The sequence below is a fragment of the Wolffia australiana genome, chromosome 8, assembly GCF_029677425.1.
Source record: "Wolffia australiana isolate 7733 chromosome 8, ASM2967742v1".
Classification (NCBI taxonomy): domain Eukaryota; kingdom Viridiplantae; phylum Streptophyta; class Magnoliopsida; order Alismatales; family Araceae; genus Wolffia; species Wolffia australiana.
The window spans coordinates 7564655-7588438 of record NC_135842.1 but is presented as its reverse complement, the minus strand read 5'-3'; the positions used below and the strand labels follow the sequence as shown (position 1 = coordinate 7588438).

General features: G+C 41.7%; 3 protein-coding genes across 7 annotated transcripts; 2 read left to right on the top strand and 1 right to left on the bottom strand.

The window, feature by feature from the left end:
- Positions 1 to 665: 665 nt before the first annotated feature.
- Positions 666 to 5603, top strand: LOC144706588 (Protein kinase superfamily protein). 5 transcript variants are annotated; one of them, XM_078579585.1, is made up of 9 exons: positions 666 to 818; positions 1260 to 1487; positions 1557 to 1725; positions 1887 to 2264; positions 2341 to 2550; positions 2624 to 2998; positions 3675 to 3918; positions 4024 to 4171; positions 5159 to 5603. In XM_078579585.1, exons 2-9 carry the CDS (start codon positions 1371 to 1373, stop codon positions 5537 to 5539), a joined length of 2022 nt encoding a protein of 673 aa, XP_078435711.1. In that variant the 5' UTR covers positions 666 to 818; positions 1260 to 1370; the 3' UTR covers positions 5540 to 5603. The 5 variants fall into 5 exon arrangements, with proteins under 5 accessions (XP_078435711.1, XP_078435710.1, XP_078435708.1 ...); XM_078579584.1 differs by having other exon boundaries at positions 1260 to 1725; positions 1902 to 2264; XM_078579582.1 differs by having other exon boundaries at positions 1260 to 1725; positions 2347 to 2550.
- Positions 5582 to 7602, bottom strand: LOC144706591 (Ribosomal protein L34). Its single transcript, XM_078579590.1, has 2 exons — positions 7353 to 7602; positions 5582 to 5948 (listed from the first exon to the last, which is right to left on the bottom strand). Exons 1-2 carry the CDS (start codon positions 7550 to 7552, stop codon positions 5690 to 5692), a joined length of 459 nt encoding a protein of 152 aa, XP_078435716.1. The 5' UTR covers positions 7553 to 7602; the 3' UTR covers positions 5582 to 5689.
- A 4840-nt stretch (positions 7603 to 12442) lies between these two features.
- Positions 12443 to 13267, top strand: LOC144707107 (uncharacterized). The gene is made up of 2 exons (XM_078580229.1): positions 12443 to 12681; positions 12862 to 13267. Exons 1-2 carry the CDS (start codon positions 12443 to 12445, stop codon positions 13265 to 13267), a joined length of 645 nt encoding a protein of 214 aa, XP_078436355.1.
- The last annotated feature ends 10517 nt before the right edge of the window (positions 13268 to 23784 follow it).

Below are 23784 nucleotides of genomic sequence, written 5' to 3'. Positions count from 1 at the left end.
TCCGTTGAGTTGGATTTGATATTTTTAGAATTTTATAAACAATATTCAATAAATATCAAATAATATACTTTTGGTTCCGTTCCGTTTTGACCCTTGGACCTAAACCTGTTTGAGAAACCGGTCCACCCTCAAATGGAAGACCTACGGTTCCGGTTCAGTTCGGTCAAACCGGTCCTCGGTCCTAAATGTCCAACCCTAACCGTTATCCAGAAACCTCAGCATTCATTTAAAGACGTCAATCGTCACCCATATCCGTCATCCAAAACACATCGACAATCATCCGAAAGATGCCGACCGTCATCAAAAAGGCATCTGCCATCATCCATTATCCGCAGTCCTTTTATGCAATTTCCTTTTTGGAAGGGTTTGTTTTGAAAACATCATCTTAAATACATCAACCGTCATCCACATATGTAAACCATCATCCAAATAGTCAACCGTCATCCAAACCGTTAACCATCATCCAAAGACGTCATCCGTCACATCCATTATCCTTTATCCTTTTTATGTAATTTCTTTTTCTGGAAGGGTTTGTTTTGAAATTTGAGTTTTGAGTGGGCCCTTTGTGGGCCTTTTAGTGGGCTTTTGATAGGGACGGGCCGTTAGCTTTGTCGGAGAAGGTTTGTGGGCCCGTTTGGGAAGGAGCTCGGAGATCTGACAAAAAAAAAAAGAAAAAAAAAGAGAGTTTGTTGGCGCTTTGAGTCTGGCTGTTGATCTTCCTCCCGGAGAGTGGAGAGATCGAGTATGGCGTAAACCCTAATCGATCGCTTTGGAGGTGGATCGGAGCTGCGATCGCTTCTCGGAGCTCGGTCTTTGAGGTCAGTCGCGCGCTCATTCTCGTTTTGGAGCGACTTCGCGCGTAGATCGCTCTCAGAAAACGTCCCGCGGTGTTTGTCGCAGCTGAGATTTCGGTTTTGAGCCAGTATGGATAATGTATGAGAAGATCGTTGAAAATGTCGATCTTTGGTTCCATCTGTCAAGTTCGGACTTTGGGAGTGAGGGATTATTACTTGGTTTTCTCTTTTGAACTTGCTCGCCGGCCTCCCGCCGTCGATACTCCTCGGAGGAGTACGCATGCGGATGATTTCGTGCCGTCATTATTCTTAGATCTTGAAATGAGTGCAGATGAGGTCTTCTTTTTGACTTCGTAAGAGTGACCTTATGATCCTGGGGATGACTGGGAGCTTATTTTTTTGACGAAGAATTGTGCTTGATCGACGAGATGGGTGTATTTGAAAATTTTGTTGTTTCTGTTTCAGGAATGTAGGTACTTTGATGATGTCCGCGGGGTATCTCCATGGACGCTGGTGGGTATCAGAAAAAATGGTTTCTTCAGAACGTTAGATTTCGCCTCTCTCAAGATCACAGATATGGGCTTCTCTCCTCGGGCTGCCGGATTTATGGGAGATTGGAGAAGTGTTCGATGGCTAGTGATTACGAATTTTCTCTTTATCGCATCGTGGTCTCTTGATGTTGGAAACTCTGAGGTGACTCCTGCTAAGACCGAGGGACCAGAAGATCATTCAAAAGTTTTGATTCGCGCAAATTCTTTACAGAATGATCCCATATCCGATGTTGGTTTTTCGTCTCCGGCTTTGCTTAGTTCATCTGTATCTCCAACCTCTCCTCTGAGGCCTCCTTTGGAGGACAACAACTCGGGAAGTTTCAATGGCAGTTCAGAGTCTCCAATTTCTGCACAGCCGCCGTCTACTTTGACTTCACATGGTATTTTTCATTTTTGAAAAAACTTTATCTACTAATGCAATAATTTTCAATTAATTTCCAATCCATTCATGACTATGTTTCTTTGATCTTCATGCTGGATTAAAAATCTGTTTCTTCTTGTTTCGCACGGACATAATGATGGGGAATTCTAAAATTAACAGTGTTCCACGGACCAGGTTGTTGTGGGCCAAATATGATCAATAAGAGAGGAAGTCATGAGTGCCACTGCGTGTACCCTGTCAAAGTTGGGCTGCATCTCTTCAACGTCTCCCTTAGCTCGGATTGGAGCGACAAGTTTCTCGAAAGGCTGGCTTCTCAGCTTCACTTGCGTGTCTCACAGCTAGAGATTGTCGACTTTTACGTCGTTGGCGTCTCCGGTCTTAACATCACCATGAACATTGTTCCTCATTCGGGATTCAGCTTCACTGACGCTGAGATCAACGAAATGAATGCTTCCCTTAGGTTAAATAAAGTCTACATAGATGGAGGCTACAAACTACTCAACTTCACCTCATTCAAGCCGCTGTCTCCTTCTCCAGGTATGCCAAATTACCTTCCTTCTTACATTTCATTCTTGATACTTGTTGAATTGTTTAACCTACTGTCTTGCATCAGCTCCAGTCTCAAAGGGACCTCCATCGGCTTTGCCACCCTCTTTCCCTGTTCAGCGGCCGAGCACTTACAAAAATGGCGGCAGGAGCTCCAATTTAGTTCTCCTCATCGGCATTTCAGTGGGATCACTAATCGCTGTATTTATAATCTTGGTCATGTTTATCTTGTGTACAATGTCAAAGGGAAAGAAGAGCACAGCCATTCAAGAACCAGGTTTGTAATCTGAAAAACCATTTCCAATTATTTGTGAGTCATCGCTTTATTTGATATTTGTGTAATCCTTCAGCAAAGACAGCTACAGAAGCAGAGTCTATTTCAATAGATGGGTCTCTGCGACACCCGAGCAGCACCCGTTTCCTGCCTTATGATGAACTGAAAGAAGCGACAAACAACTTTGAACCGGCCAGTGTGCTCGGCCAGGGTGGGTTTGGCCAGGTCTTCAAGGGGCGGCTGTGTGACGGAACACCCGTGGCCATCAAGAAGCTCAGCGGTGGCGGCCATCAGGGAGACAGAGAGTTCTTGGTGGAAGTGGAGATGCTCAGCCGGCTGCACCACCGCAATCTCGTAAGGCTCGTGGGTTACTACACCAGCCGCGATGATTCCCATCATCTCCTCTGCTACGAGCTCGTCCCCAATGGAAGCCTTGAGAGCTGGCTCCATGGTAAGCTCATCACCACCACTGACACCTGATTTATCACTTCCATTCGTGTTGGCTATACTAGGACAAAGTCGTCATCATCATCCAGAAATCATCATTATACTAGTCAGAAGCCGGTGATAGTCATCCTAGTCACAAATGAGGGACTATGATGCTCTTGTCATCATCAGTGTCATCATCATCATCATCCTGGCTCAGATTAATGACAAAGCACCATGATAATTTGTCATCTTCACCTCATCACCTGGAACAAGGATGAAAAGCTCACAGGGGGGTGGACAGAAGAGCGGATTCATCCTTCCATCATCATTCATAGATTGTCATCGTCATTCTCAGAAGCTCTTGTGACAATGATTATCTCAGCATCGTCATCCTTGTCATGGACAATGGAAGAGTAATGATCATCGTCATCCTGTCTCAGATGAATAACAAGGAAAATAACAATTCATCATCCTCAGCTAGTCATCTTGAACAAAAATGAGGAGATTGTGATGGCGGGCAGAGGAGAGAATTCGGTCCTTCATCGTCATCATCATCATCATCATCTTCCTCGTCGTGGACAAATAACAAGGCTGATAACGACTCGTCATCTCTTGTCATCCGCATCATCAAAGTTAATGAATAATACCTTCCATCACCCAGTTTTAAATGTTTTATGGTCATTATTATATGTACGCAGGCCCCGTGGGCATAAATTGTCCACTGGATTGGGACACGAGGATGAGGATTGCGCTTGATGCGGCAAGGGGGCTGGCGTACCTGCATGAGGATTCTCAGCCTTGCGTTATTCATAGGGATTTCAAGGCATCCAATATTCTGCTAGAGAACGACTTCCATGCCAAGGTCTCCGACTTTGGTCTTGCCAAGCAGGCCCCTGAGGGTCGGGCCAATTACCTCTCCACCCGTGTCATGGGTACCTTTGGGTCCGTATCTCTCTCTCTCTATCTCTCTCTCTTTCTGATGATGATGATGATGATGGTGATGATGATGGCGACTATAATAAGAATGTTGTGGTGAGATTGGACCAGGTATGTGGCTCCTGAATATGCGATGACTGGGCATCTTCTGGTGAAGAGCGATGTTTACAGCTACGGAGTCGTCCTGCTGGAGCTGCTAACGGGGCGGAAGCCAGTAGACATGTCACAACCATCCGGCGAGGAGAATCTTGTTACCTGGGTCTGCTCTTTCTTTCAATCTTGCCATGTCCCTCTCCAACTCACTATCTCTTTCTCTCTGTCTGTCTCGCTTTGTCTCTCTCTTACTCACTCTCTCTTTGTCATCATGCCTCTCTCTAGCTCACCATCTCTCTATCTCTGTCTCTCTTGCTCACTCACTGGCACATTCTCCCGCCTTATCTCGATAGGTCTCGTCATGCCTCTCTCTAGATCACCGTCTCTCTCTCTCTCTTTTTCTCTCTCTTGTTCACTCACTGTCACATTCTCCCGCTCGATCTTATCATGACTCTCAAACTTACCATCTCTCTCTCTCTAATCATGTCTCTCTCTAGCTCAGTACGTCTCTCTCCATCTGGCCAAGTCTCTTGTTTACTCAGTTCTATCTCTCCATCTTGCCAAGTCTCTTGTTTACTCAGTATCTATCTCTCCATCTCGCCAAGTTTCTTGTTTACTCAGTATCTCTCTCTCCATCTCGCCAAGTCTCTCGCTCTCTCTGTATCTCTCTCTCCATCTCGCCAAGTTTCTCACTTGCTTATTTACGCGCACACTCTATCTCACCATGTCTTTAACTGCCATGTCTGCCAGCTCACAATCTGGACATGTCTCTCTTGCTCTCTGTATCTCTATCTCGCCATACCTCTTACCACTCTATCTGGACTTGTCTCTCTAGCTCACAATCTCTCTCCTCTCTCAACCTTGCCATGTCTTTCTAGCTCATGATCTTTCTACCTCTATGTCGTCATGTCTTTCTTAGCTCACCATCTCTGTATCGCTCCATCGCCTCTCTCGAACTAGCCATCTCTCTCTCTTTCTCACTCTCTCTAACCCTCCATGTGTCTTTTGGTCTCTTTCACAGTCTCTCTCTTGCTGCTCACTCTGTTTCTCTCTAACTCGCCATCTCTCTATCTCCTCATATCTCTCTCGTTCTCGCTTTAGCTGCCCATCTTTTACTCCATCTCTCTCTTACTCACTCATACACTCTCTGCAGGCAAGGCCTATACTTCGCGATAAGGATAGAGTGGAAGAGCTCGCAGATCCGAAGCTCGAGGGCAAATACCCAACAGAGGACTTTCTCAGAGTGTGCACCATCGCTGCCGCTTGCGTGGCGTCAGAGGCAAGCCAGAGGCCTACCATGGGAGAGGTGGTGCAGTCCCTTAAGATGGTCCAGCGGATCGATCCACTGCCGCCGCCACCGCCACGGAACGTCTCGGCATCGACGGCAGCACCCAATACCCGGCAGCCGGCGTACCCGTCTGACTGTACCTCTTCCATGTTCTCCTCAGGCCCCTTCTCTGGCCTCAGCACTCTTGACCATGACGTCCTCTCCAGAGCCGGGGTGGTCTCCGAAGATCTCCACGAGGGCCGATAACGAACCCCCCCTCCTTATCAGCTTACTAAAATGCCCACAGTATCAAGAAAAAAACATTGCTACATACGCTTAATGAGGCAGAATTTTGGTCAAAATCAAAGCAAGATGAAACAAGAAAAATGTTTGGTGACTGGGTTGCATGATGGAGGCTTATGCGCGCTTGCCGCTGCTGGGGTTGGTCTTGGTGCAGAGGATCTTGCGGCCTTTAGCGCGCCGGCGCTTGAGCACAGCCCGGCCGGTGGTGGTGCGCATCCTGCGCCTGAACCCGTGGGTCCGGGCAAGTGACTTGCGTGACCGGCTGCGCTTGGTCAGGCACAGCGCTGCCTTCCCTGCCCGCACCACCAGCCCCCGCCGCCTCTCCTTTGGGCCTGGGCCGGACCCCAGGTCTAGGCCCAGCGACAGCCCTGAGGTTAATTTTCTTGTCAGATCATGGGCCAATCTTAAGAATTTAATGGTAATTTCATTCCAAAGGGAAACACAACAACAAACTGATTAGTATGATTTGCCGATTAAAACTGAGAGTCTATCAGCATATAATATTAAAAATTAAACACATGAATGCAAACCAAATTCCATAAAGACGAAAGTAACTAATTAGATACACCAGAAAGACAAGTGTATGATTTCTACACTAACGTCGAAAATTTATTAATGGATTTCAGTGAAAGAGATATACGCCTGTTTTAAAAAAGACGAGCAATGCTGAGATAAGAGATTGTGAAATACTCCGCACAACTACAAATGAACTTGTGAATTTCATTAACGTGAGAATATGCCTCTTGGCTCTCGAAAGATACTTCAAATTTTAAAAAATAAAATAATAAACTGGATACCCATAAAACTGAGTCGAGTGTTTTGCAGAGTAAAATTGAAACTCTGTCGATGGATCTTAATGAAAAATTATATTTATAAAAGATGCACCAACTTTAATAAAGATGAACTTTTCTGAAACAAGAAATGTGAAATACTCGTAACAGCTCCGGATGAACATATTATTTTAGAACTCAAATGAAAAAACTAAGAAAGAATGAACCGGATATACCTGAAATCGAATCGAAATATCTATTTACAGATCAAAATAAAAAATTACAAATTATTTTAATGAAATGATATTTAATATTATACACCTATTTAAATATAGATGAACATTGAGGAAACAAGAAACGCTTCATGGAAAGGTACGGATGTGTTTTATGGAACTGGAAAAATATTTAGAATTTATAGAAAAGAAATTAACAAAGAATAAACAGGAGATCCCCGAAAATAACTTACACAATTTACAGATTAATATTTAGAATCTATCCGTCAATTTTATGACGGAAATTTATAAATATAGACGCAATTCAATAAACGTGAACTGTGCTGAGATAAGAGATGCGAAATACTTGTTAGTTCGATGAACTTATTAGTTCGATCAAAGTTATAGAAAAGGTTTGGATACTCGGGACATTTAAGCAGAGGTAGGATATTGAATTGTTGAAGCAAAAAGATAAAGAAGACTAATTGGATATAATTAACGTCGATCATCAAACCCAATTCTGTAGTCACATTGGGAATTTTTGCAGCATGAGGGTCACAAACATTTTTTTTTGTCGATGATAACTAAAGAGCCTGGTCAATCAACAACAGTGCCGAAAGTTCGGCTCCCGACTAATGCCAAAAGTGAGCACAGAATTTTGAAAGAATCACGAAGACAATATAAGCCAAAATTCCGTCGGAAAGAATGAATTTGTAAACTGGGTCAGAATAAAAAACACTTAAAAACTAATCCATTCCAAATTTTTCAAGGGTCAGTGCAGCATTCTTGCCTGAGAAGGACGAAGGGAAGGACAGAGATCCAGACGGGGAAGAGAGGAAGGATGTGTGAAGCAGAGAGTTGAATCCCGCCGTCGATCCTCTCGCAATCCTCACAGAAGAGAACAATCCAACGCTTCTCCTGCTGCCAGCAGTCAACCCAAGCGACGCCACTGGCGGCGCTACGCCGGAGAGCGACACTATGGACATCATCACCATTTCCTCTACCTGCAAGCTCACCCCTACCGCGGCTCTTATCGGGATAAGGCAACTTCGAAAACTGAAATCCCATTTCCACCCCTTATAGCTATAGTGCAGGGAAGCGGACGGGACGATTTTTTCGTCCCGGCCCGAAAAAATGTCCCCTCCGAGGAGTCGGACGGATTTTAGGACGAAAATTCGTCCAGTGGTACGAAAAAACTGTCTGTCCAGAGGTCTCGGACGACGGACGAATCTGGACGGAAAACCACTGGATTCACATCCGACGGTTGACATATTGCCACATAGCCTCACAATGACAAATTATATCAAAGTCCTTGTATTTTTACGTGCGTGCAAATGTACGCCACTTATAAATAATTGTACATACGTCCCTTTGCATTCTATCTCCCCAGTAATTCCCTAAAAAACTTGAAAAAAATCATATTAATATATTAAAAATATTGAAATGGGTTTTTTCGTCCTGGACAAATTTTGGGACAAAAATTCGTCCTGGGAGGAATGGACGGGACGATTTTTTATCGTTGGACGAAAAACAGTCCCGTCCTTCGTTGGACGAAAAACCGTCCCGTCCTTTGTCCTGGGAGGAATGGACGGGACGATTTTTTATCGTTGGACGAAAAATTCGTTTATTGTCCGCGTCTGGGATGATCTGGAAATATGCTTATAGCCCATATAATATTACGACCTGTAGTGGACCCAAACCAGCCACTAGATGCGCGTTAAGCCCTCCATTAACATTTTAAACAGTTAATGACTCTAATTAATGAATGAACATCAGAAAAGATTCAGCTTGTCTTAGTTATGTTAGTAGAGCTGTGCCTGCTCTCCGCTCCAATAAAAAGGGTGACACCAGTTTTTAGATTTGGTCTTGACATCTAATATTGGTAAACTGGATGTCTTGTTATGATATATGATGATACAGTTCATTAATTGGAAAAGCGAATGAAGGTTATTGGGCCATTAGACGCGTTAGCTAGACTGATATATGGGCCTAGAGGGTTGCATGAAATGGTCTTTTAGATATTGAAAGATATACTTAAATTTTGGGATTTCTAATGAAAAATACACATTTAGTCTAAATAAAGGAAGGCTTTGAACAACATCCACTTAGGCTAGAATTGTTCAAGGCCTTTGACCTTCTTCCCCTTTCTCTCCATGGCTCATCCCTCTCCCGATGCAATCAAGGTGGCGTAACAATGATAGTGGAGTGTGAATAGGGCTCATCAAGGTGAAAGTGGTGATTCGATTTACCACGGATCGCGTGGGTACATCTAGAGTCTCCACACTTGAGCAGCTCAACATGTCTCACTCCAGTAACTGATTAATCACGAATCTGATCCATTCACATGTGATTTAATCCATAGTTTTGTGGATGCCATTTTATTCCTTTCCAAGTCTTACAATGTAGGAATTGACCTTGTTTCATTCAGATCAAGGCCATAGGACCCAACACCTTGTAGCCTTTGGGGGCCAACGATCTGAAAGCACTGAGGCTGAATTTGTGGAGGCTTTGGGGCCGAGATGAAGGATGTGAAGTATCTTCATTCATTGGAAGAGTTCGGGATTAAGGAATGCAGAGATTGAGATTATTTATCTTTGTTACACCTTATTTTTGTATGTTTTTTTGGTGCATTAACTCTAACTTGATGGGGCATCATCATCACCACGGGCTGGATACCCCCGAAAAGTATGGAGGACTAACCTAATATGTGTAAAAAATATGTGAGCACCCTCTCCTCTATCTCATTCCCTAGATAGGTAGAGCTTATTTCAGACAGGTAGAGCGTATTAGACTGCATAATATTTATTGAACCTAATGCACCCCTTCTCAGATATGTCATACTTGATGGAAATATATGTGCCCAATACGCCAATCATATATTTCATATTTTGATTCATGTTCATTGAGACAATTTATTCATTTTAATGACGTATCCAAATAGAATACCAGTATCTAGTCTCATCCATATGATTAGTGTGGTATGTTTTGAATATTCGTGTGGAGACATTAAGTATGGTGTTATTTAAGAAAAATAGCTCACTGAATTAATTCATATGAATATTTGAATGATAGTATACCAAAATTTTAATCATGTTGATTCACATCACATCCATGTAAGTGACACTTAGAATTGAGACATCAAAGACACATTGTGGCTAACATAAAAATTCCTATTCATGTAATTTCTAACCTTGCTAACTCGGATGCAACAATAAGTTTATCAAGAAGATTATTGAGTGGTGAAAATGGGATTGTCCACCTGTGGTATAAGAGGAGAAAATTCAATGACTATGATGCAATGAAGTCCTTTGCCAAGGTAGCAGAATGTCATAGAAGAGTTTTCTTATAGTTTTCTAACACATCAGTACTGACTAGGAAGAGCAATTAGGATTGACAGTTGATTGAATCTAAGTTGTCTAAGGAATGTCAAGAAAATGAGGGATGAACCATAAATTAGGGTAAGAAATATTTTTTAAGGCTGCTAGTTTATGAAACACTATTTTTTTTTTAAGCATAGCGAGAGTAAGGGTTGAATCCACAAGGAGCAAATATTGAATGAATGAATTTTTACTTTTTACATTTTTAATATTTATTCATGGAATTTCATCTAATTTGATGAAAGAAAACTAGTGAAAAGTAATTCAAAATAATTTGATGAAGGTACAACAATATTAATCCTATTTAACGTAGTTTATTAAAAATTTAAAGAATAATTTGAGAAAAATTTATGGAAATTTATAATTGAAAATACTAGTTAACTAAAATTAAAGTACCTTAGCCGGCGTCATGAGAGCACCAGGTGATGGTTGAGTTGTAGTGTGAGTGGAGAAAGGTTTATGGAAATTTATAGTTGAAAATACTAGTTAACTAAAATTAAAGTACCTTAGCTGGCGTCCTGGTGATGGTTGAGTTGTAGTGAGTGGAGAAACTTTTATGGGAATTTATAGTTGAAAATACTAGTTAAATAAAATAAAAGTTCCTTAGCTGGCGTCGTGAGAGCACCAGGTGATGGTTGAGTGGTGGTGGGAGTGAAGATTCAGATTCAGAAGTCAGTACAAAGTCAGAAATTTTTTGAAAGAAGTAAAAATAGATTCTAAGATTACGATGTAGTGACGAAGTGAGGTTCTGAGGTTAAGATGAAAGGGTTCAACTTTATGAGAAGAATACTATAATCAAATCAGCTCTGAAAGAAACAAACACAGATAAGATATTTTCCAGATGGTAAGTTGGGGGGTTGTTGAAGAGTGGTCCAAAAACTTATGACCTTGCAGATGGAGAGGGATTCGAACCCTCAAGATTCCTGTCAATACTTTGGTTTTCAAGGCTGACACTTTCAACAACTCAGACATCTATCCCTTTGCGCTTCGTCCATCCTATCTATCTCATATCGAAAGGCTATGCATGAAGTACCACTGATAATTGTAATGGAGATGGCGGTGGATACACGCCGGTGAATAGTGGAGCAGGGCCAAGTGATGCATATTTACCATTGCTGGTAGTGGATACTCATTGGCGAGTAGTAGAGGGGGGAAAGTGATGTAGATTTACCATCCTTGGTGGCAATGGAGAGTAGGCAGCTATGCACCAAAAAGCGGCAGAGTTTTATGGAGGTATGTCAAATCATGAAAATCTAGGCTATCGACGACAATAACCTAAGAAAAAAAAGGATGAAAGCAAGTCAGGCAGATATGAAGATCTTAGTAACCTCATTGTCACATGCCCAACGGGCCGAGTAGTGCATCTTCTCTATTTTTATTGATCTAAACATCACTCCAATCCTTTGCTCTTGGAATGCAATAACAGATTTGAATGAGATGTTGAATTAGTGATTCATCAATTTATATGTATGTTGAAGTAGATAAGTATTAGGCGGGGAATTATATGCTGTTGGGCCATTGGAGTCATAAACTAGACTAAAAAATGAGCATTGAGGGTCACAAAAGATGGAGTTTTGGATGTCAGAAGATATACCTAAGGGGTTTATATGAAAAATTCTCATGAGTATTCTTAGGAGAAGGCCTTGAATAAAATTCACCAAGAATAAAATTATTCAGATTCCCAAGCTTCTTCTAAATTCTCCCATTGGCTCCTATTCACTCCCTATTTGCTCAAAATGGTATAATGATGATGATGGATTGATAACAAAGATCATAAATATGAAGGTGAGCATTCAATGTGTCGGGGATTGAGCAATCCAACACATTTCACTCAAGGATATGATCAATCAAAGATGTGACCCATGGCAAATTTCTAGTTTTAAGATCTAGCATGATTCCATTTAAGTCTTTTTGCATCAGGAAACATCTTACTTTCATGCCAATTACAGCCCTAGAATCCAAAAATACCTTAGAAACTTAAAATAACACATGTATTAAAAATATTCCTATTCATAGGATCTCAAAAAGGAAATAAAAATGTCTAGATAGAATAATACTATCTAGACTTGCTCATATGATGAGTATAATTAATCATGTAACCATCAAGATCCTAAAGAGATATTATTGGTACTATTTAGAGAAAAAAATTATTGAATTAATTGACATGAATTCTTTTATGGGTATTAGGGAACGACACGTCCGGGACGTGACGCCCCGGACATGACGAGACGGATGACGAGTTGTGACGGACGGTGACGTGACAAAATGTTCGTCACGTCACCGTCACATCACTTGTCCAAGGATTTAAAAAAAAAACGTCATCGACCCATCACTCATCCGCAAACCCTCGTCACCGTCACGTCACCGTCATGGTGACGGAAAATATTTTCATTTTTATATCTTATGTATTTTTATTCTTATTGTTATTGTGTTATGTCACCGGCCCTCTTCCTCTCTCTCTCAAGTATCGAATGTCCAAAAAAAGAGTAATTTTTCCGTCTGGGTGCGATGTCGCGCTGGGCTGGAACGCTGATCGTGCCCTTCAATGGCAACACCCACTTGAAGGTTTTCGCTTCTGTGTCCCTCTCCGCCGTCTCCACCAAAGCAATGTTCTTCAAAGGCGATAGAATAGAAGGGAGGAGCAGAAACAAGGTAATAGAAGAGCTCTCTGACTCGACCTACATCGCGCAATTGCTCGTTTCAAAGCTTGGGGACGATGCAATTAACGCGTGGGTTGTGAAAAAAGGGTATTCTTCTTCAAACCAAGATGAAAGCAAGATACACGGAAAAGAGTGGAACTTTCCTAATTTATTAATAGTTATTGGTTGATTTCTCGTGTTTCAAGTGCTGCTCATGCGTTGTTCCCATGTCTTAATTAAAATTTCTCTCATTTTCTTCCTCCTATTTTTAAGATTACTTTTCCTTAGAGATGTATTATTTCCTTCCATTAAGGTTTCTGCAAAGGTTGGTGGAAGACAGCAAGAATCAACTGGCGTTCATTCTATTCCCAGGACAGTACTCATTGGATTCAGTAAAGGGGGCATTGTCTTGAACCAAGTTCTTACTGAAATTTCAAGCATAGAAGATGCGTCTGTTGATGACCAGACCTCTCTGGATGGGATAAATTTTCTTAATTCAGAAATTTCATTCCTCCAAAGTATCTCTGGAATCCACTTTGTGGATGTGGGTTTGAACTGCCTAGGAGCCTATCTGACAGACCCTTGCAAGATCAAGAAGATTGTAGAGAACTTTCACGCGTGGAGCAGCAGCAAACCCATGAGTATTATTCTTCATGGAACGCGCCGTCAATGGTGTGACAATCGCAGGCCGTGAATTCATGACGAAAATGATAAATTTGCTGACATACTTCGTCATGAGGAAGCCCGCAATGGGGTTCAGAGAATATGCTTCAAGGAAATAATGTACTTTTCTAATCTACTCCCAAGCTTACAAATGCACTTTGAATATAATTGATGGCGAGGACGCCAACACGTCACCATCGAACGCGTCACCACGGTCAACCGAAGTCAACGTCTCCGCCATGGATACGCCGCCACTGTCAATCGACGTCAACACTCCCGCTACGGACATGCCGCAACCATCTCAGTTACGCATGTCTCCACGCGCGCACGCTCCTTTGCGCAGCATGACACGTCGCCAACGACAGATCAACAACTGCCCCTTGGCATGACATAAAGCACATCTCGTCTTTAATTTCTTGTCTTTAAGTTGTATTTTCTCTTTCCTCCAAGGCCTATATGTATAGGCCATTGTTTGAAGAAATAGTTAGGCAGTCATATTTCAAGAATTGAGTTTTGTTTAACTCTTCTTGGAGGACTGCCCAAGCCTCCCTATCTCTCCAGTCCTAGCGCCGCCGCCGCCGCCGCCGCCTCGCATTGTCAGCCTTCCACCCCTCATCCTTCCTCTCTTTCTCTCTCACTCTCCCCCTCTCTCTCTCTCTCTACCGCCCTCCCTGAGTTGCCGCCCAGGGCCGTCGCCCTTGATTGCCCAAGAAAGCTGCCCTAGGCCGCCCAGGGCAACCCGCCCTAGCCGCCCAGGCTGCGCTGCCGCCAGCTTGCCCGCCGCCGCTCGCCCAAGGCAGCCGCCCCAGACCGCCCAGGGCAACCCGCCCAAGGCTGCTCCAGGCCGCCCAGGGCAACCCGCCCTAGGCTGCCCAAGACCGCCGCCCCGGGCTGCCTAGGGCTGCCGCCCAAGGCCGCCCAAGGCAGCCGCCCAAGGCAGCCGCCCCAGGCCACCCAAGGCAGCCGCCCCAGGCCGCCCAAGGCCGCTGGCCCAGGCCACCCAGGGCAACCCGCCCTAGGCCGCCCAAGACCGCCGCCCATGCCGCCCAGGGCTGCCGCCCAAGGCAGCCGCCCAGGCCGCCTAGGGCTGCCGCCCAAGGCTGCCCAAGGCAGCCGCCCCAGGCCGCCCAGGGCAGCCCACCCTAGGCCGCCCAAGGCCGCTGCCCAGGGCAGTCTGCTGCCCAGGCCGCCCAGGGCAGTCCGCTGCCCAGGCCGCCCAGGGCAGTCCGCCCTAGGCCGCCCAAGACCACCGCCCAGGCCGCCTAGGGCTGCAGCCCGAGGCCACCCAAGGCAGCCGCCCCAGGCCGCCCATGTAGGCTGCCCTAAGCCGCCGCCCAGGATTGGTGCCAGTCCCCCATTGCTTCGTCCGTGCCCGGTCCGCCTCACTCTCTACTAGGGTCGTACAACGCCCAGAACGCCTAGTCTTTTCGTCCAGTGTGCCGCTCAACGCCCGGAATCGCCCAGTCTTGCCTCGGTCCAAATTTCTCACATCCTCTTCACGCACTACGGTGCCGAGGTACGCCTGAACTCCTTGGTGTCGAAGTGTTCTCTGTTCAGTATTTTCTCGAGAATTTTCCACCGCCGTCAGAATTAGATTTGGTTTGGATTCTCACTTCCTCCCTCTCTTCGAGTGTTTCTTTGTGACGCGAATTTGGGTATTGATTTCGGTGCTTAGGCATCGTCGCGGTGGGTGAAGACAGTACTCCCGCCCTCGACAAGGGTCGGAGCTGCACCACCAGTTTTTCATCGGTTTAAAAGTCTGAATCCGACCGTGTGTATTTCTGTGGGCTGTTTTATCCCTCATGTACCCAACCCATCCACCGTCGTCCATCCATCTGTAACCTTCCCCGTACTCCAGTCATCCAGTCCTTAGTCGTCCTGCATCAATAATTTTATGAAATTAATATTAAATTATTATTGTATAAAAAATTCCGTCATGGACGTCATCCGTGATGGATTAATCATCACGTCACTCGTCCAGACCACCCCGTCACCGTCACCGTCACGGGCAATCCGTCACCGTCACTGTCATCGTCACGAACCCTCTGAAACGTCACCATCACCGTCGCATCATCCGTCACGTGACCGTCACGGTGACGCATGACGTGACGGATGACGAATGCCCATCCCTAATGGGTATTTACCTAATTTTTGATTAGGTCAATTCATGTTAGGATTGTGTAAGTGATCCTTAGAGCTGATTTATAATTGAGTGTTATCAAGCCTAATATGATTAAATGCATTATTAGGACAATGTTTGGAATTCTTTGAAATTTTTAGGGATTTTCTTGACATCATATTGTTAAAAAAATTTGATTCAGGATATTATTTTCTTGTATTTTTGACATTATATTCATGAAGATACAAATTTTCTTAGTAAAAAAAATATACTTATAATTTTGGCCCTATTTTTAATTTTTTTCTGAATTTATTAATGGTTTTTTGGGTTTAATCTTCGTTGCACTATGTGTCTCCATTCAATCCAATGAATGGTAACAATTTAAATTATTTTTATTAATAATTGGCGTTAACCAATAATTGGAAAGACGCCATTAAGGCATCACAATTAACAATGCCATTATAGCGGATTATTATTGACACCTTTTATTATTTTTTATATATAGGTGAATGATGTGGACGAATTAAAAAATGGGCAAACATTTTTTACTAAATATGCACACATGGACTGATGATGGTGCTTTTTAAACACTACTTTTTTGATGTCGGACGTCATCAATGGCTTCGTACGACGGATAATTTACTACGATGAATGTAACTACGTGGATTCAAATGACCTAGGTGGAGTGTACGTGCAGGGCCAACGAGTGGGAATTCACTGATTTTTGAGCTCCGGAGCGGGCGACTGTTGGCGATGACAGTGACCTCCTGACCCTCGTCGAAGCAACGATGGCGTCTACAACATCGAACGGAAAAATTCCGTAGGGGCTCGCACGTAATGGACGGGCTCAGCCCATGCCTAGGGAAACACAATTCATAATTTTCTCAAAGAATTTATTTCACCTATCTAACCCAAGCGCGGTGGAGTGCAGTCAATAATATACTAGAGAAAGTAATGTAACGGGCGAGCAAAGAGACCGGTGTACCTCGTCGGTGACATCGCTTGTTGTTGAGATCTTTGCCGATGCACAGGCCGAGACAGGTTGGCGAGATAAAGGCGTGCCGAGGAAGGTAGTTGATGACAAGGAGAGAGTCGAGCGAGAGGGAGATGGCTCCAAGAATTGGTTGAGTTTGATGGGCGCGTCCAGGTTGGGGTCGCTGTAGGCCACAGCCGAGACAGGTTGGCGAGATAGAGGTGTGCCAAGGAAGGTAGTTGATGACGAGGAGAGAGACGATTGACAGGGAGATGGCTCCAAGAATTGGTTGAGTCTGATGGGCACGTCCAGGTAGGGGTCGATGTAGGCCATGACAAAGACATCAACGGTGGCTTTACACAGTGTAGTAGAGAGCGACTGATCTACTGGCATTGGATACACGGTTTGTGAGGCATGCGAAGAAAGCATGGTGACAGTTCGACTAGTGCTTGTGGTCCAGCAAATGTCACAAAGGTCCAAATGTAGGCGCAAGTCGTCGGTCGATCAAAATGTTTGGCTTACTAAGGTTGGAGTCAAGTGGTCAGCAGGACTAGATTCACCGCCGGATGATCAATGCAGATGTCTAAATGTTGAGCAGTCAATGCGTATGATAAGCCACTTGACAATCAGTGCTTTCGATGAGTAGACAAATGCCTGGCATGAACAGCCAATCGGCAATGTGAGCAACAATTGTTCAACTTGACGAGAGCGATGGGCTCCCAATGCGACGGTCGGTGTAGAATCCAGATAGCGAAGATGCATGTACGCGAGGCCGGTGGTCGACTAGCAGACAGCCGTGAACGACACAGAAGAAATCTATCGGCGAGGATGCACGGCAGTGAACAAAGGTCAACTTTGAGGTTCTGACGTTAGAGGGGACGCATGAAAGATGACTGCAAGAGAAACCTCACGACAAGGAGTCTCGGGTTGTGGTCGGTGGTCACCGCGGCGATTCTGTCAGCAGAAATGCATGAACAGTGACTAGCGGAGAAGCCTGATAGCGAGGACTCTCGGCTGGAGGTCAGAGATCAACACAATGACTTTGTTGGCGGCCGAGAGAGATGAAAGCGTTGGATGGAGGGCACTAGATGGCATTCTCACACCTCTTCCCCTCACCTTTCCTCTCTTCTTCCCCTCTCCTCCTTCTTCCTCTCCTTCTTCCCTCTCTTCTGTTCTTCCTCTTCTGCTTCTTGGTGAGACCTAGATGAGAAGTAACTGCCAATACAAATTCCAGATCTAAATAGGACTTGGTCCCATCATGGCCTTATATAGGGCCATGATGGACCCATTACATGGAGTCCAAATAAAGAGAGTCCAATAAGAATCCCCCCATTTACAATACAAATAAGAAAATAAAAATAAAATGATGTGAAATAAAAACGCTACAAACTGATACAAAAACACGGTGATATAGACGCTTCACGATGAGTGGGGTGCAATCGTCATGACAAACACAGACAGAAATCAAACGACTGAAAATAGATAATTAAAACACGGTGATACAGACGCAGACGTGCTCTACCCAGGGTATTTAAACATGGGTGTCTTCACAAATGCTTTGGCATGCTGCTCGGGCTGGACATAGACGGGCGATGATGCTGATGATGGCGAGGACGGCTCCGATGACGCTTTGTCGATGTCGTTTGGGCGCGCTCCATCACTTCTCCTTTATTTTACTAATTACATAGTTAACGCATAGATCTGATGTGTCACATGACACATGCCACACATGTCCACGTGGCGTGGGGGTGTCTTAGAAGGTTAAGTTGACAAAAAGCCTCATGACGTGGTGCATGCAGATGAGCCGCCACATGATAAACGTCTTATTATTGTTATATAGTCATTCTTGTTTTTTGTCTTTTTTCTTATGGACACATGGCGTGTTGTGAGACATCAACAGAGGATGACCCAGGAGCATTTGAGATAAATATTGTATATAATGCAAGATAAAGAAAAAACCTTAAAAGTGATGTGGTGTGGTGACGAGGATAAAGAGAGAGAGAGAAATATTTAGATTAAATCAATGGTTAGGTATCATCCAACTTTAGGTCTATATATTTGACGATCCAGAAGACCAATTGAGCTTTGATTTTGAGGGTATCTTCATCATTCTCCCTCAATGTTTCCATATACGGAAATATATGTGGCCAGTAAGCCAATCACACATTCCATATCTCGTTCAATATTTACTAATAGAACATATTCATTATAAGGCACATGTGATACATTTAATGAAGTCCATGAATACATGATCCGACTTAGTGAATTATGATGAGATCATAGTACGGAGATCACGATTCTTTAATCATGTGTTCTAAATATTCTGATTTGAAGGATACTCGAGAAGGAAATTGATGTATCTAGATAGAATAACACTCATAACAGTATCAGGTCTCCGAGGTGAACAACCTCTGGCCACCGGAAGAATGTAGGCAAGGGAAGTCTGAAAAAAAGAAAAAAAGTATATAACATCACTCATAAAATGATTATGGCTGGTCCTGTATCCATTAGTGTGAAGAAGTTCATATCACATCTTACTCTTTCAATTCCATTCATCATGTTCACATCATCCTGCCTGCTTCTCCTCTTACATACCATCACACCCTAGTTAAACACTTAATTCCTCTCCCCTCATTTCACTGTTTCTATTGCATTACTAACTCTTAACCCATGCATATCACTTCTCATCCTTCTCAAATCACTATCTATAGATAGTTGTATCCGTAAAATCAATTCCCGATGGGAACGACCTTTACTCACCCACTAGCTAGAATTATTAGGTGAGTATTTTTTTATAAATTTTATTGGTTAAAATGAAATCAACAACTTAAACTTATCCCCAAATATGAGTTTATCACTAATACAATACAGACATTATGGTTGTACTTTAACTATGATATATGATTGTATAATTAGAAAATTATAAATGGCCTTTGTTTGGATGCATCATAAAGTATATGAAGATGTTTGAGTTGTCATGATGGAATCATTCACCGTCAGTATGAGATGTGACTGAATCAAGGAGGATGATGCAATAGAATCCTGGGACGAGTTAGAGGAAATATTGGAGAGAAGTCTGACAATGTTCGCAATTCATAGTATCTTGGATGGTCAATTAAGGATTGACCCATAAGTTAAGTCACTTGAGGGGCATTGTGCAGATGAATGTTCCATAAAGATTTAATGAAGAGTTAACTTAAATGATGGTATAAAGTATTAAAAAAGAGTCAATAAAATCCTTTGTACCTTGTATGGTACGTAGTGTAATTTGGGACCTGACCTGTTGGTGACAACCTACTGATTCCGTTAAGAAGTTCTAAGATTAATGAATTTATATATTTGATATTTATAATTCATTTTTATTCAATAAAAAGTTGTTAGGCTCATGAAGTGGTATGGGCCGAAAGGGTCACACGCAAGGTTTATTGGATGTCATAGTCTAAGTATTTCTTGATTTTCCATCATAATTGGCCTTTTTTAATTTAGAAAATAATATGTTATTGTATTTAAAATGTGTAATTTGATTATGTTGAAATTTTGATGGAAGATAGGTATATCGAACAAAGCCTGACCAATGTAAGTGATATTGGAATTTTATTGTTGTACCAAGGACTATAATCAATTTACACTCTCAGTCTCACACCACTAGATGAGACGTGTAAGATTCATGTGTCATTGGTTAAGCATATAGAAATAAATGATATTTAATAGTGGTTACCATTCAAATGAGATTTAAAAATTATATTATCAAAAATCCCTCAAAGAGTTTGAATCTCCTGTCCTTCATTGTGACTGTACTGGGATATCAATCACATTTTAAGTTGAGTTTTTTTGTGCCACATCAAGGCCCACTTATTTAAGAATCAGAAATTAGGACAGATCATAAAATCTTAAAATAGACTGAAGTAGGGGAAATGTATGGATTTTTTACCTTCATATACTTCATAAACAAAACTCAATTTTTTTGTCGTACCCCAAGGCTGATAAAACGTTGGGACCAAAATATGATAAGATATTGTAGGGTGTTTCAACTGTGTTTTGATTTTCTTTCCTAAAATAATGTTGTTGTACAAGTTTTTGATATTTTTATCCCCATTTCAAGACCGATAATCCTGGTAAAAGGTTGATTTTAGTGCAAAATGATGAATACGTAGAACCTGAACAAGTGATTGCTAAGATTATTTAAATTTTAAAGAGAAGGATCTGGTTCTTTATTTTCATACACCTAACTGCTGGATGGATTACCAAAAGTTCATCGGGAGCCCTTATTAGTGAATGCAATGTTTTGCTAAGATGCATTTGGTCAAAATAGACTAATCAACTATAAATAAAAATATCATCGAGTGACACATTATATGGCATCTAGGACATAAAACACATTACTCTGGCAAAGCCAAAATTTCACCCCTATCTAAATGACCTAAAGATAAACTTCAGGTCCAAGCAGTTAGCATATCCTTGAGAATGATGTTGGCGTAGAGCCAACAATGGAAGTTGATGATGAGATATATACAAGTACTCAAAAGTGTGAGGTTCACTCTAATATGGGTCAATGTTACACATCCTCATATCATGAGAATAGTGGATCTCAAAACCATTAGTGTGGAGATGCTAAGGAGAGAGAGTGGGTGTTTTTAGGATAAAGAATTCAGTAAATTGATCCATATGTACAGTAGATCCTTTTATCTACACTGTCAATCAGGTTAATTCATGTCACACTTGTGTTTGATGAATATATTTTGGATTTGATACCTGATTCCTTGATCCAGGGATTGAAAATTGTCTTAGCTTAGAAGCAACAAGTCTACTAGGTTGACTGAGTGGTCAGTATGTAATTTTTACGCTAGGTATTAGAAGATACAAAATCAAGGAAGATGATGGAATCAAAGTCTTGCCATAGTTAGTTGAAATATCAGAGGCCCTCCAATGCTTTCCCTATGCACCAATCTTAATTAGATCGACCAAATAAGGTTTGACATTGGACAATATACTAAGTTATCCTGGGAGTGATCTGATAGGGTTTGTGCAAATAAAGGATTACACATACATGGTAACTAATGAGAGAAAGGTTCCATAAAAGATATTAAAATCCTTTATCGTATCTATAGCACATGGTGTGGCTTTGCATGCCAATTGTTGGTGGCTCATCCTATCGATTGGGTACAATCAAGTCATAATTGAGTAATCTATGTATTATATAAATTAAATACTCTAGTTTAAAAAATAAAAAATAATGGGATTATGCAGTTATTAAATAGAGTGGTACATGGGCCTAAAGGGCCACACCCATTATATTATTAGACATTAGAGAATATACTTAAAATTTAAGCTTTTGTATGATTTTTTTCCAACCATGACTAAATTCAGAGGGGTGATAAGAACGTGGGTGACATGTGCCACGCTTATTGTCCCCATTGCTTATGGAGTCTCAATAACACTACCGAGTGTGCAAACCCATTCCCCTTAAAATACAATTTACTCTTCTCTCTCTTCCTTACATGGGTATAAGTCTACTCCATGCCACAAAATATTCCAGTTTTTTTCTGGAAATCTGAGGTACAGATGAATCCACTTCAAGCACTTGTAAGTAAATTGATTGATATTCGAGGAATGAATCAGAGTTTCAATGTAATGATTTACTGATAAATTAATCATTCAAGATTTTGGAAAAAACAAGAACATGTTTATTTCATTGATACTTTGTCTATGATCAATTTTAAATCATAATTTGGACACATACTCTACGAAAATAGTGGATTACTGGTCATTACAACGCATTTAAACTTCATTTTTATTGAAACCATGAATTGGAGTCTTCCTTCTTCATTTACAGTCGTCTCCCCCTAAGAAAATGAATACAATGTGTAAAACTTTCCCCAAATAACTATGAAATTATCATGACTCATGGCAGAATAGATTTGATCTCACGTAGAAAGACATGATTAATATATAATACATCTAATGTGTGACTAATTCGATTCAATATGTCAGTCAATATTATCAAGTTAGTCATTTCTATCAATCTAGTCAAATCAAATACATCAGAATTTTTGGGTTAATTTTTAACCACTAAAAACTCCCAAATATGATTTTTAATTCCCATAATGTAATCAAGGTATATACGATTCTAAAATTTACATATTCTTAATCAAGCGGATTTGTGTACTCAGTGAATGTAATTGCCGTACTCACGAAGTCGTCCAAGTAGCGCCATGAGGACCTATAGTTGTGAAGATGGGTCACATTCAAACGTCTTCCAGAATCTAAATTGGGAACATCTGATCAACATTAGATTTTTTTACATCAAATCTCGGTTATGGTTGGGTTGAGGCCTGAGAGATATTCTCCAGGGGTTTCTATGAAGCTCCATGCTCGTAGTGAAGATGAATGAATGTGGCCCTTTCAATATGGACCTATGTTTTTCCCCATTGTAACATAAAAAAAAACTAACATGAATGCCATTTGTGTTGATTTTTCCATCATGATAGTATAGAGTGCTTTTTTGTTCTTGTGTGAGAGAGATATGAACATAATTGAGGGAGAGAAGTTTCGTCTCTCTCTTGTGATATTTCAACAAATTAGATGTCAAACATTATCTAACAACTTGTGACTTGATGGCTGTTGACTGATCATTGATTAGATTCGTTTCAGATTATTAGATCCATACATTCCTTCTTTTTAAAACATACATTTGTATGTTTTACAAATGGTCCAAGTTATGGAAATATTTTTTTTAAATTATGGAAATATTTGACCGGGGGTATTCTCATATTTAGTTTTTGAGTTTCTAAATGGTAAATTCTTAATGATTTCATCATGTCGAGGGCAGACAAATAGTTCCCATTTTTTATTGGAAGGAAAAATACTTAAACAAGTATTTTACAATCCTAATACACTAAAAAAATTACTCCTTTTTGCCTCAAATTTGATGCTGCAATTACACGTTAACATATTCATATCATCTAATTTTTTCCAACATTTTATCTTCCATAAAGTACAATATAATTAGGCCAAGGTTGCCCAACTTATATGTGAAAGTTGACCGTGCGTTTTGACTGGCCAAATGAGATTGATATGATCTGAAACTTTAATCACATTACGAAGACATGTTAATCTTCATGTGACATAAGTTTTTTGCCTGACATGATTGTCTGACCCATAAACTATACGAATCAAATGTCTTACCTTCAAATAAGTGAATATATTGACTTCAAACCTCTCCAAATTAAATTCAGATTAAGCTTACTCTTTGACCGCAGTAAAATGATGTTTGCAAATAATTCTTCAGAATATAAACTTGGGCATTTTCACTAAAATCTTAACTAAAAGATGGTTTCCAATCACTTTCCATGGCTACAGTACGGGACCCGGCGACTCAGTCTATCTCAGCCGTCCATTTTTTCTCTCGTGCCTCTCTGCTAGGATCGTACGGCTACTTTTCTCGTTACTTCCGCGC

Excerpts from the sequence above, each read along its gene's own strand:
- LOC144706588 (XM_078579581.1), top strand. The coding sequence starts at position 1,371 with ATGGGCTTCTCTCCTCGGGCTGCCGGATTTATGGGAGATTGGAGAAGT. Across the intron at positions 2,551-2,623 it reads CACAGCCATTCAAGAACCAG|CAAAGACAGCTACAGAAGCA; the intron begins GTTTGTAATCTG and ends GTAATCCTTCAG. Across the intron at positions 3,919-4,023 it reads CGTGTCATGGGTACCTTTGG|GTATGTGGCTCCTGAATATG; the intron begins GTCCGTATCTCT and ends AGATTGGACCAG.
- LOC144706591 (XM_078579590.1), bottom strand. The coding sequence starts at position 7,552 with ATGGTGATGATGTCCATAGTGTCGCTCTCCGGCGTAGCGCCGCCAGTG. Across the intron at positions 5,949-7,352 it reads CTGTCCTTCCCTTCGTCCTT|CTCAGGGCTGTCGCTGGGCC; the intron begins CTCAGGCAAGAA and ends AAGAAAATTAAC.
- LOC144707107 (XM_078580229.1), top strand. The coding sequence starts at position 12,443 with ATGTCGCGCTGGGCTGGAACGCTGATCGTGCCCTTCAATGGCAACACC. Across the intron at positions 12,682-12,861 it reads GCGTGGGTTGTGAAAAAAGG|AGATGTATTATTTCCTTCCA; the intron begins GTATTCTTCTTC and ends ACTTTTCCTTAG.